General features: G+C 41.5%; 1 protein-coding gene across 2 annotated transcripts in view; it reads left to right on the top strand.

Annotated features, from left to right (window-relative positions):
* Positions 1 to 4,320: 4,320 nt before the first annotated feature.
* Positions 4,321 to 14,113, top strand: part of UBTD2 (ubiquitin domain containing 2) — an 86,032-nt gene continuing 76,239 nt past the window's right edge. The window contains exon 1 of one of the 2 annotated variants that reach the window (XM_087924520.1): positions 4,321 to 4,443. Coding sequence is in view for 1 of the 2 variants with exons in the window: in XM_026696374.2 (XP_026552159.1) it covers positions 5,072 to 5,141 (70 nt within the window). In the remaining variant the exon portion in view is untranslated. Of the gene's footprint in view, positions 4,444 to 4,922; positions 5,142 to 14,113 lie in introns of those variants that run through there. The other variant, XM_026696374.2, reaches the window with a different exon arrangement.

Below are 14,113 nucleotides of genomic sequence, written 5' to 3'. Positions count from 1 at the left end.
CATCATTTCCAAAGTACACTACTTTCTGCCTTTACAAATGTAATGTTACTATTGTTGTTGTTGTTGTTATCATCATTATCTGACCCCACTTTGAATACTATGTCCAGCTCTGGGCGTCTTGTTTTCAGACTGATTCAGTGCAATTAGAAGAGATGCCAGAAACAGCAATGGGTATATTCAGCGATCTAAAAACTAAGACCTATGAAGAAAAATGGAAGGATCTGGGGATTGAATCTTCAGAAAAGATAAGGGAAGGACTATAATAAACACTTTTCTAGCATCTGAAAGAATGCACAGACAGTAAGTCGAGACTCTTATCATTTCAGAGGGTACAGAATAGGGCATTTAAAGTTAGAGGAAGGTAGATTCTGATTGCAAACATTTGACCCCCCAAGGAAAGTGATAAATTTCCTTTCACTGGTTGTGTTCAAACTGGACAGCTATCTGTATAATAATGTAGACTAAACCTCAGACAATGGATTCAATGGCTGAAATGTGGCCTTCTAAAACAATGATTTTATGGATTTCCCCCATTCATCAGTTCAGTTGAAGTTCTATCTAGCCAACTTGAGACAGCACAAACAATAGCACCTTAAATTTTTCTGCACCTATTGCTGATCCATAGGATTTCTCTCTTCGAGTATGATTTCTCTCTATTTCAAGCAATAGTAGGCTATATAAATGCTGTGAAAAAATAAATTAATGAGTAAATATAATAATGTGGAAAACATTGAGGGGACAATGCAGCATGAAGTCTGACCTAATTATCTCTGGGATTCTCTACTCTGATTTGTCAGCATTTTCTAATATTCCTCATTTGGCATCTCCTAACTAAAATAGATAATCCTTGCTTAATGATCCCTATGATATTATTATACACAAAAAATGACAGTGTACACAGCAAACAAGATAACTATGCTGGGTTTCGTATCACAAATCAGTAGTCGAACATTTCCCAAGGTTTAGGACTGTGTGATGTATCAGCGGATTATGTGAGCGGACCCCAGTAAGGTGGCCTTCTGCGGCTGACCAATGGTGATTTTGTCAGCACCAATTGTTTTTAAGTGCTTGCCTAGGTCTTTAGGCACAGCACCCAGTGTGCCGAGTACCACTGGAACCATCTGCACTGGTTTATGCCAGTCTCTGCAGTTTGATTTTCAAGTCCTGATATCTGGTGATTTTTTTCAAGTTGTTTCTCATCGATTCTGCTGTCACCAGGTATGGCAATATCGATGATCCACACTTTTTTCTTCTCCACATGATGATTCCTATGATGATGATGTTGTGAGATGAAGCAGTAGTTCAGTGAAACATCCTGTTACCATCCCACTTAGCGATGACAGTTCCAGCAGTCCCAGTTGTTGAATGAAGTGAATGACCCATGGTCATTAAGCAAGAAATCATGTGACTGTGACTTGCAACTTCCAACCAGCTTCTCCATTGACTTTGCTTGTTGGAAGTCATCTGCAGTTACAAATGACATCATAAATGTATAATGGTTGCCAAATGCTCAAATCACAATTACATGGCTACAGGGACACTGTGATGGTCATAACTGCAAGGAGCAGTCACAAGTCACATGTTTCAGTATTATCGTAACTTGGAATAATTGTATGATTGTTAAGAACTATCTAATGGAATTTTAAAAAGAGAAAATACACCCAGGCCGAAATAGAGGCAGTCTGCCCCACAAACGTGCAATGATTGAAGTACAATAAATCAATAGTTGAAACTGATTTGACGCTGGTCTCCTTTGGGGATGGGGATGGGAGGAGAAATAACAAAAGAAACTGGCAAAGAAGCAATGAACTCCTAACATGACATTTCTTATTGTTTTCCAGATACGGCACTGAATCAGAATGGGGCTGCTACAGCTAAAGATAGTGTAATGACTTTTTCAGAGCCATTTCAAAGCACTGTTAATGCAAAATTATGCTAATATGTCCCCTCTTTGTCTTCAAATAAAATAGTAGGGAAGAATCTACTTTTTTCTGCTTTGCTGAGAAGAATATGGTTTCAAAAATATGGTGGATAACGGGTCTGAAAGCTCAGGAAACATGGTGTTAACAAAGAAGACACATAGTTGAACAGCTAACTGATAAGAAAGGTGGCTTGCCCACACTTCCAGAATAGCTTGGAGTTAAGCTGAGGGAGGGAGGGAGGGAGGGAGGGAGGGAGGGAGGAAGGAAGGAAGGAAGGAAGGAAGGAAGGAAGGGACTTCTGTTTACATTCACAGTACAGCCCGACTTTGTCTCCAAGATCACAGGTACAAAAACTATTAGATTTTAGATATCTTAAACCTACTGTATAATAGGAGAATCCAGTTTAAAGAAGGAAACAATATATGTTTATGCCAGTGCACTTGGTGATGGCTTAAGGCTGTTCACTCACAGCTAGGTACAAATTAAGTAAAATCATGCAAGGGAGGGGGAGGAGACAGTGTCTGGTTTTGTATGGAGGCATTGCTGCATAATGAGGTTGTGCCAGTGCAAAGTCGTCTCTAGAGTTGCCTAATCAGGTGGTGTTGGCTAGTTTGAAGAGGTTAATTAGCTTTTTTCTGGCTACGAGCTGCTCATCTGAAATTGGAACAAGCAGAAGTTTTTTTCTGCAAGGGCTGGTGGAACTTGAAGATGATTTGCTGATTGAAAGAATGTCTTGCCTTGCCCTGTCAACCAATTGCTAGCCTACAGAAACTTAGTCCTTTTCTCCTTCCCACCCCAAATAAGCGTTTCTTCCTATTCCTTGAGACTTCTTATCCATCCCTGGCCATCTGCAACCACATTAAATGTTATGAAAGAAACACTGGGGTGCAGAACCACTAGACAGCAATGGTGGCACAGTGGTTAGAGTGCAGTATTGCAGGCTGACTCTGCCGACTGCCAGGAGTTCGATCGTAATAGGTTGATTCAGCCTTCCATCCTTCTGAGGTCAGTAAAAGTGAGGACCCAGATTGTTGGGGGCAATATGCTGATTCTATATAAACTGCTTAGAGTGCAGTTACAGTCTTGCTCCAGTCTTGCCTGTGGCAGACTTTCATTTTGTTACTCAAGGTTATTCCTTTTATCTTTTACATTGCATCTCAATGCATACAAGGCTATAACAAGAGTAAAGACAAGGAAGTAGGGTAGTAGGTGTCTTAGAATTGCTTTGTCCTGCATCTTTAACAAAACAGGTTCTACATGCAGGGCTTCAATAGATGTACAGAAGCTGCAGAAAGGATGAGAAAAATCAGCCATATGCAGAAAAGAGGCAAAGAGATCTGTGCAAACAGTTACGCCAGGAAGTTTTGGAGGTAAAGCCTGTTTCTCCAGTAGGAAAAAGGCAGCTATATAACCTTCTCCCTTCCTTTCTCTTATAGTCTCTGGACTTGGATAGCGGAGTTTGGGCCTGAACACTTTTGCCCTAGGGAGAACTCATATGGCAAGTTTGTCTTGAGGTCCCTGAAAACTCTGCATTTGTCCTGGACACATAATTTAGGGAGGTCAGAGAACTATATTTTTTTTACTTTTAGGAAATGAAGTTCGGGACATTCTTGTTATCTGAGGATGTAAACCAGATCAGATGGCACAGCATTCACTGGATGCCAATTTTTGCAGTCTCCTCTGGTTGTTCTTCTTGGCATCCAGAATGCCAATTTCTGCACTCTCTTCTCCTCCAAAATAAAGATTGACTCACATTAGCTTCTAGTTTTTCATCATTCAGAGACATGATAGGAGATATTCAGAGCATTTTGAAGCCAGCTGGCTTCAAGATGGTTTAGAATAACTGCAGGGTGGAAAAGATGCCATTCACACATCCCCCAAGTGGAGTAAAAGATGAAAAAATTGTGAATACTTATTTATAACCTAACTTTCTGTTATTATTATTTTTGTACTTTGAGTTGACATCATCTGTCCATCTAGTCAGGGATTTAAACCTACAAATATCCCTGAATTCTCACACACACACACACACTAAATCAAGGTTTCCAAGGAAGCAACAAATGATAACATGACAGGCCTGACAATAATTGCTGTTCTGAGTAGGTAAACACCAGTCTTGTTTTGTTTTTAAATAGTTATCTGCATTCTATTCTATTCTATTCTATTCTATTCTATTCTATTCTATTCTATTCTATTCTAATCTAATCTAATCTAATCTAATCTAATCTAATCACCTCCAGTAAAAAATTACTTGGGCAAAACCAGCAGGGAAAATGATTGTGATAGAAAATAACATATGAAGCTCCAGATTGAACAGTGGAATCCTTGGTGCTCTGCTCTCCTTAAATAATTCAGTTTTAGGAAGGGAAAAAAAATGCCTAAAAGGAGGGGCGGAACAGATGGAAAATCTGGCATATTTGATATCGGCTGCAATGAACACGGGACGAGGAGAGGAAAGGCGGGTGCTGCTGGGATCTTTTTTCCGGATTCGGGGTGACGACAACGGGAGCCACCATAGCAGGTAGCTGTGTCTGGGGGGTGGGGAGGGGAAGGTAGGGCAATTCTCCTCGCAGCTCTCGCGGGGGTGGGCTTTCGTTTTCAAGGGGAGAAGCGGAGAAAAGGGGCCAGAGTTGGGGCTCCCGGCTGTAACGAACCCGAAAGGGCGAGGGCAGCAGACACCCCCCCCCCCCGAGAAGGCGCCCCGCCTCGGGCGAGAGGGGCAGCCTTGAACTCTTCCGCACAGCTCCCGCCGCCGGCTCTCTCTCTCTCTCTCTCTCTCTCCCTCCCGGGAAGCAGACCAGAAAGGGAGGCCCTCCCGCCAGAAGGAGGCTGCGTAGGGGCGGCCGGGGAGCCGAGAAAGGCCCTCGCCGTGCCTGGAGAGAGCGGCTGTCGGAGCGGCACGGAGAAGGGCCTGATTGGTTCGGCGGAGAAGCTGCCGCGCTCGCGACCCGCGCAGGGGGGAGGAGGAGGAGGAGGGGAGGCGGGCGCTGAGGCGGGGCCGGGCCGAGCGCAACGAGGAGGGGGCGTCGGCTCCGCAGCCAGCGCGCCTGCCCGACCGGTGGCAACGACGACAACGACGGAGAAGCTTGGGCAGCGAGCAGGCGGAGGAGGAGGGGCGGGGGGTCTCCGGGCCGGGACGGCCGGGCCCCATGGGCGGGTGTGTGGGCTCTCACCACGACTCTTCGGGCAGCCTCAATGAGAACTCGGACGGCACCGGAGGTGAGAGCGGCGGAGGGGCTGGGCTGTTCTTGGCCGAGGCGGGGAAGAGAGGCGAGCAGAGGCAGCTGCTTCTCACAATGAGGAGAGGGAAGCCGAGAGGAGCCCTCGGCGGCCTCCTCTTCTTCTCCTTTTTTCACTCGGCGGTCTCCCGTTCTTGGGAGACTTGGCCGTCTATCCTGCCTTCCTCCGCCCGAAGAGAGCGCCCCGCTTCCTGGAAGTGGTCCTCCTCCTCTTCTTCCTCCTTCCAACTTTCCACAACTAAAAGGCTCAGCGGGCGCTCTCCAAGAAGGAGCGGGACCTCCAGGGACCCGGGCAGGGCTGGGGCAATACCCCTGACCTGAAAGAGACGGTGGGACTGAGAGGGAAACTATCCCGCCCCCCCCTTCCGTCTCACCCACTCCAGGGATGGGGAGAGAATTGCTCTTCTCTGCTCAAGGTGGGCTGCCTCTCTCCCTTAGTCTCACCCTCTTTAAGGGGAAAAAAGGACACTAAAAAAATCGTGAATCCTTTCTCTTCCAAAGAATTTGAACTGTAAGAGCTGCTGCTTCTTCATCATTATTATTAGAAATATAATGCATGTTATTGATAACTTCGGATTGCCAACCTCTTAGGGGATGAGCATTCCCTTAGGAAAGAGTCACCAGTGTTCACCTATAGTTCAATGAGTTGTCCTTTAATGTAGTGACATTTTGGGAAACTAGTCTGTTGTAAATGTGGCTTTTCCTAAAGCTCCCCTGCCCTCTGAAACTCCAGAATACCCTGAAGCATACAAAACATCTAATTGTGTCAGAGAATTGAAGTTTTTAAGTTAGAATGTTTCTTTCCCTTAAAGCAGGCTGCACTCAAAAGTTGCTGGGTGCAGCAGCTGATGTTTTGCCTGCTTGTAACTTTGCATACAATTGTATGATAATCAAGGGAGGAGGATAGTTTTTCTCCCCCCCTTTTAAGATTGTCTCCTCTTCTGCCACCTGGAGAGCATTTACCACCCACTTAAGGGTTATGCCTCCTGTTGTTTCCAATAAAACAATGGCTGCTGTTCTCCTTAGTGGTATGGTGGATAGCTATGGAACATCTATTAAAGAAATCTAACGGTCCACTTAAGTTATCATAACAAGGACAGTGAAATATCACAGGCTCAACTACTCTCAAATCTAATAAAGTGTAAGTTACCATTCAGATGGACTTAGAAAATTCACCATGTCTGAGTAATGTCATCCATTGTTAAGAAACTGCCATGCTGGTTAGGTATTATGAGGCAATGGAAGGTCATAGAAGAAATAGTCTTAGATGTGATTTTTTTTTTTTTTGCTTTTATCTTCATCTTGTAGCCTGATGAATGGTTAAGTATTTCTTTAGTAAAGGGTATCATTATATTAAAGACTATAACCTTTTGCACAATGAAAGCATGTAAACAGTTGATCACAGTGGAATTATGGATTCTTTTTGGCCTGGATTTACCTATCAGGATCTTATGTCTATATTCAACTTCTGTTGGGCATCGTTTTGTGTTGAAATAATTATCATCTAATATAGTACTTGAATTTTATGGATTGCCCAATCTGTGTGAATTATATGCAAGGTTTAAGGTAAAAATAATCACTGAAGAGAGATCTGATATTTAGTTGATAATGTGATTCTCAGAGGTAAATTTCAATTTAGTGAATATTGGTTGTGCAGTAATATATTTTAGAGGGGTTTTCCCCGCTTATTTTTATTTAAATATCATCAAGTATTTAGGTATATACTTGCATATCACAATGAAACAAACCTGGGGTACAATAGTTTTTCTATTTTTTAAGATGAAATAATTGTAGTATAATGTACAAGCAAAAATGTCACATTCCCAAAATTTTGTCTAAATTTTCTGCTTTTCAGTAATATACCTTTGTGATGAATGCCTAATCTCACTAACCATTTCAAGAGTAGCACTGTGTTGAAGTTAGAAATCATTGCTATTACAATACTAGTTCAAAAACAGATCTATTGAAGTTGAGACTATGATTACTCTCCTACTAGGTCACTTCTGTCTCTAATTTTACTTGCAGTACTTGATCAATTTACAGGTTCTTGTAAATTATTGCAAACAGATCTTGCACTTTAGAGTTTTATCTTAGACATTTCCAGAATATAGCTTTAGGTTTTTTAGGGCTCTGAATTATAAGAAATTATTCGTATTCATTCACTACTGATTTGTGGCGATCCTCAATCTCAATTTTTCTCTTGAGACTGCAGTTAAATCTACTAAATGCAATCAAGTATTATAGTTAGCTATGTATCATAATGTATATATGTTAAATATGCAGGCAAGAATTTGACATACAGATATCAAAGTATGTCTTTCTCATTGGGTTGTCATTTTGGACTTTATGCAGTTTTTTTTCCATGATAGATCTGAATTCAGCTGGATTTCTTATGTGGAGTTGTTTGGCAATTTAGTTGATAAAAGGCATAAGAGTTGATACATCTCTGTGTTGTAAACTGTTGTTCAAATACAGTGGGATTTAAAGACTAATGATGCCATTTTTCCTATGTTACAAAAGGGGTTTCAGCTGAAACCTAACATATAATTGTTCTTTTTTGCCTATTAAATTTAAGCTGGACATAACAGGTATAAATTGATAGCTTGGCCAAGATATCTTTCTCTGGCCAAGCATTATTGGGAATTGATGTGAAAGACTAGAAGGATAAATCAAAGATTGTACTATTTTTCCCATAGATTATTTTATCAGCAAGGATTGCATGGGCTACGGTCTGACCTCAGAAAAAGTTGTTCTAACCTGTATTTCAAATGTCCAGTTCTCATATGGGCCTCCTCACAAACACAATCCATTTCCAGCAGTATAAGATAGTTTGGCACAGATTGAGGCAAGTGAAGTATAGTTCTTAACAATTTTGGTTTACATCAGTGGTTCCCAAAGTGGGCGATACCGCCCCCTGGGGGGCGATGGGATGCTTTAGGGGGGTGCTAAGAGGCAAGGGGGCCGGCAGGGGGGCATTCGAGGCACCGGCCCTGCAGGTTCACTCATTAACTGTAGCACCGCTCCAGAGCCGGCGCCTCCAATGCAGAAGCGGTAGCACATTACGTGCTGCCATGGCCGTGTTCGATGCACCGCCCCCCTGCTGCCTCTTAACGCCCCTCTGCTGGCCCCCTTGAGGATGCTAAGAGGTGGCAGGGGGGCATTCAAGGTGCCGGTCCTGCAGGTTCACCCATTGACTGTAGCACCACTCCGGAGCCAGCGCCTCCAATGTGGAAGCAGTGGCACGTTATGTGCCGCTGCGGCAGCGTTCAATGTACCATTCCCCTCCCACCTCTTAGTGTCCCCAAGGGGGCTGGCAGAGGGCGTTCAAGGCACCAGCCGGCCTGCAGTTTCACCCATTGAGGATCCGGCTCCGGAGCAGTGCTACAGTCAGTGAGTGAACCTGCAGGGTTGGATCCTCGAATGCCCCCCTGCCACCTCTTAGCATCCCCAAGGGGGCCAGCAGAAGGGTGCTAAGAGGTGGCAGGGGGGCGGTGCATCGAACATGGCTGTGGCGGCATGTAACATGCCACTGCTTCCGCATTGGAGGCACCAGTTCCAGAGCAGTGCTAGTCAACGGGTGAAACTGCAGGGCCGGCCGGCGCCTCCAACGCCCCCCTACTGCCTCTTTCCCCCCTCTGCCGGCCCCCTTGGGGATGCTAAGAGCCCTGCAGGTTCACCCATTGACTGTAGTAATGCTCCAGAACCGGTGCCTCGAATGCGGCAGCACGTTGGGAAAAGCCTCTGCCACCACTTTTCCAAAGTGCCGCCGCTGTTGCATTCTGTCTGTCTTGTCAGTCCATCCGTCCGTCCATCCATCCATCCATCCATCCAAAAGGTCTGTCTGTTTGCCTGTCTGCCTGCCTGTCTCTTTCTCTCTCTATCCATCCATCCATCTATCCATCCATCCATGTTTGAAGTGCTGGCCCCGCAGGCACATCGGGAAAGTAGAGGAAAGCCAGTCTGAGAGGGAGGGAGGGAGAGAGAGAGGGAGAGAAAGAGAGAGACCTGATGCATCAGATTGAATGAGACCTAGTTTAGACTGAGGCCCTTTTCCACATTGAAACATCTTTGCCAGCACATTGAAACCTCTTTGGCTTCTATTAAAGGTTTTGTGGACGAAACATGGTCAAGACTATCAGGAAGCTCTCACATTTTGTTGAGGCTTTAAACAGGATCCATTGGATCAGATCTCCATTCTAAAAATTACTTTTCCCCAATGTATTACAGTGCCAATTCTGAAGAAGGCAAAACCAAAATGTACTGGTAAATTACAAGGAGAATACACACACGCACACACTCCCTTCTAACCTTGCTGGAGCAAGTGATTGGACTAGAATAGATATCTCATCCTCCCTCTCTCCTTCCTTCTTTATTTCTTTTTCTTTCTGTCCCTTCCTTCCATCCCCTCTTTCTTTGTCCCTTTTTCTTTGTTTCCCTTTTCTCTTTATTTTCTCTCTCTTTCTCTCTTTCTTTTCTCTCTCTCTTTCCCTCTCTCAGGCTCATCCCTTTGGATCAGGGGTCGCCAAACTTTTGGACCTCAGGGACCACCAAACTCATAATTTTAAATCCTGGAGACCGCTGATATGAATTTTGACTGACAGTGGCTTTCTGGCGTTGGTGGGAGAGAGAGAGAGAGAGATCTGATCCAACCTCTCTCTCTCCCTCTCTCTCTCACACACAGGCAGGGGTGGGATTTAGACCCCGGATCTAAAGCTGTCAAAACTCCAAAAACTGGTCAAGTAGCTCTGGGGAGGCCAGTCATAAATTAGAACACTTGCTAAACAACCGGTCATTAAGTGAGGACCACTTGTATTTGGTTTGCCAGTCACCTAGCCACGCCCGCCCAGTCATGTGACCAGCAAACCACACCCTCAAATTAGGCCACACCCATAGAAATTTGAATCCCACGCCTGGGTGGGGGGCACCAAGGATGAGTTTGTAGCACCAAGGGGGCAGTGGACCGAAAAAGTTTGGGAACCACTGGTTTACATCTTTGCAGGCAAACGGTTGTGTGCCATACAGCAGAAGGCTTAGTACTTTGGCTCTAAATAATTTAACTGCTGCAGGGACAAAGTTGTTATCATTACAGCTAGTGTATCTAATTATAGTGTTGGTGGCCTTTTCAGCACGTATTATAATTTCTCAAGTTTGCTATTTCAAAGCAGTGAAAGACTGAAAGTAGGTTCCTAATATTTGAAAATGTTATTTGGCTCAGTTTGGATACCATTGATTTTTCCAGTTACAGTGCCAGTTAATATGTTTATTTTTATTTTATTTTTTTGGGTTTGTCAATTGCTTACAAGATAATAAGTATAAGTAAAAACATAGTTATGAATACATGGATACATATAAGAAAAAATAAAAGAAACAATAGGACAGGGACGGTAGGTGCGTTTTGTGCTTATGCACGCCCCCTACAGCGTGCATAAGGGGTGAGATCATTAGTAGACAGTCTAAGGTTAAAGTTTTTGGGGTTTGGGGAAGAAACCACAGAGTCAGGTAGAGTATTCCAGACATTGATCACTCTGTTGCTAAAGTCGTATTTCCTGCAATCAAGTTTGGTTGTCTGAAGGTAAATAAGACCACTACCATTTTAGAGTAATTTGTAATTATTTGTCATAGTAGATTGTTAATGCTATAAATATAGATATAAATGAATGAATGAAGAAGACAGCCAAGTACTTTATATATGAGTAATCCTTTGACCTTTTGCTGGCTTTCTGACATATGCCTTGCCTGTTCGTGATTCAAAGTACTCCCAACAATTTAGTTTCATTCTTCTTTTACTCTTAAAGTATCCTGAGATGACCAGCGGTTAGTAGCAAGAAATAGAAGCATATAACTAAACAAGATGGATAGGATGTTAAAATAACAACTATATGAGTTAGATGTCTAGTACTCTGTTTCTCTCATCTTAAAAATATTCCTAAACCAAGTATAGTCCTTGGACTATAACTAACCAGAGGTAAATCTATGAATAGGATTCCAAAGTTAGATGTCGGAATAGGAATAGGAAACAATTGCTAATTGTGCTAGTAATTCTGGATGTGTTGAAAAAATTTTATTAGCATTAATCAGAACTTTACTTTCTTCTCTCTCTTTTTTTAATGTAACTCCAGTTCTTAATGTTGTGCTGTTAGTTTGTTTTTTTTTTCATAAAAATCAAGAAACACAATGTTGAAATTATGATTGCACTTTGGAGACTTATTCTACCAAATTGACTGTGTATCTCATTCCTTCTTACAAGTTCACATTTAGAGATATTGTTGTTTTAAAGGAAGAAAAAAGTAATCCTATTGCCATGTGTAAGAAAAGATGCTGTATAAATAACTATTTTACGTGTGTGGTTTAATATATTGCATTTCTGTAATACCATTTGCATGATTTCTAGAGTAAGATTAGAATTGATATAAACTCTTGTCAGTTGCAGAATGTTAACGTGGTTTCTAAGCAGTAAAGGGCATAATCCCAAAAAGATGTATTTTCAAGCTTTCTGGTACATATCTAAATGTTATCAAGGAAACTATTTCATAACTCTTCTGTTTTTGTCTTAAAACTAATTATTTCCAAGTAATCTTGTTAGGATTTCCAAGGTCACCTAAAATCTGTTCATCCAGAATAGGCATCTGTTCTTAATTCAGAATGGGTGGCCCACACAACTCATTGAGATTTGGATAATTATTACCACAATTAGAAGAGAAAGGTTGGAGAATGCAGCACAGTATACAATATGATGGACATGATTGTGAAATGCTTTTTCACAGTATTTTTTGAGTTTTCCAATTGTCTAAGGAAAAGACAAAAATCCCAAAGTACAGTTGCATGGTTCAAAGTATCTGGATTTTTGGCTTTTAGAAAAACTAAAACTGGATTTTAATGAACATACGCTCTTAGTTTAGTAGTTGGAATATCTTCTACCAAATTTATGCATTATTTATTGTAAAGGAAAGTTTGCATAGTTTAACATTACATCCCAGTGTTACTTTAACTGCTAGTATAATTCTAGTTTGCCTGATAAATATGTATTCTACTTTGCAAGTCTGGGAATGTATTCTTTCAGTATATACTGACAATTTACAGAAACTGAACAAATCTTAAGTGATGATAAAGTAATTATTTCTCTATAATCTCCACATTCCATCCGGAGTAAACTTCCAGCAACTATTCTCTTATTCCAAATAGAAAATAGACAAGCTTTGAAATCAAGTGGAGGGTCCCATGCTGAAAGTATTCATTCATTAAACATATATAATTTTTAAAAGGTCTTTCAGAGATTTAATTTAACAAGTGTTCTTCTTTTTATGAACTGAATTTTTAAAAGGAGCAATAAATTGTTTTCGTTAAATATGTATTTATCTTATGATCACAAAGAAAGTATTCTACCTATAGGGTTTCATAGTTATATTCTAGTTTTACTGATTAGTAAGAGCTACTGAGAGGTGAGTGTATGTATTTTTGTTATAGGTTCTTAAGCTGTATGATAGAAAGGCAAGATGTCCACCTAAGTAAATAGTATTGCAATCAAACTACAAAGATAATAAATATGCTTGCTCAGATGTAAATTCCACTGCGTACAATAGCATATTTCCCTAAGAGGATGTTACAATATTAAATAGCCTGAGCCTTGCTGTGAAATCATTGCAGTTCTTTAGAAGTAATCTAAAAGTATCACAGGTTCCAGCAGTAGAGAATAGTAGCAAACCTCATAGGTAAACATTTAACACTTCAAGCATTGTTTATATGCAGTTGAAGAAATATTATGTATTCAACAAGCAGTAATATACACGTTGAAACTGTGTGTATTAAAGTTTGGAAATATTTCCTAAGAAATAATAAATGTTGCTTCAGTTGGTTGCAACTTAACCGTAAATAAGATTTTATTTTTCAGCTTCTGTTCAGATAAAAACACTTGGAAAGACAGGTGTGTGTGTGTGTATGTGTGTTTGTGTGTAGGGAGAAAATGGTCAAATTCAAGCATCTCAGGGAAGTAGCCATTTAAAAAATCTAAATGAATTAATTCAACAGAAATGGGTTTATTCCCATTGGAACACAATACAAGAATTAACAATGCCATTCCATCTACTAATGATTAGACAGCTGCTCCACAATATTTTGGTACATAATTTAAAAGTAATGGCAGCTACAAACACTTCTGCAAAAGATTCAGGTAGTGAATGAGAAATACTTTAAATTTCAAAAATACATAGAAGCCAAAAAAAACACTAATCAAATTTAGCAAAGGCAATGAAAACTTGATACATAATTATCATAAAAATCATAGAATTAGAAGGGACTTCAGAAGTCTTTTTATCCAATCCCTTATTCAGTGCAGGATCCACTTGAGCAATATTTTTCATCCTTGGCTCAGCCCCGTGACTGGAGACTTCTGGGAGTTGAAGTCCACACATCTTAACATTGCCAAGGTTCAGAAATACTACTTTAGGTCATATTAGGACAATGACCATCCATACTGAAAACTTTAAGTGAAGAAGAAAAATGGAAGCACCCTCTGGAGTACCCTTCGTCCATATGCTTTTGCTGCGGATGCAAAGGAGTCCAGCCGATAGTGCCAGATAAATGGAGAAGGCAAAGTCCAGGTAGTCTCTTTGATAGGTGCTTGGTTGGCCCAGCTGCCGAAGTTGCTGCACTCCGAGGAGAGAGTGCTGTCAGTTTCTTGGGAACTGGAAGGCCCAAGATCTCATATGTGGTAGAAATGCACGCCCTGATCCATCTGCTCAACATAAGAGCCTTAGTCCCCAAGAAGACAGGTTGTAAGGACACAAATATTGCTTCAGATTTGCAAAAGGGTGAACAGTACGTTTTACATAAATACGAAGCACTCTTCTCACATCTAATGTGTGCCACTTATGTTCCAACACATGTTGAGGCTTGGGACAAAAGTCAGGTAGTACTATGTCTTATGCCCTATGAGATCAAGAATTAATTTTTGGC

This window comes from Pseudonaja textilis, chromosome 2 (genome assembly GCF_049901715.1).
Source record: "Pseudonaja textilis isolate UNSWEBS1 chromosome 2, rPseTex1.2, whole genome shotgun sequence".
Classification (NCBI taxonomy): domain Eukaryota; kingdom Metazoa; phylum Chordata; class Lepidosauria; order Squamata; family Elapidae; genus Pseudonaja; species Pseudonaja textilis.
The sequence above is the reverse complement of the archived record's forward strand: the minus strand, read 5'-3'. Positions and strand labels throughout refer to the sequence as shown.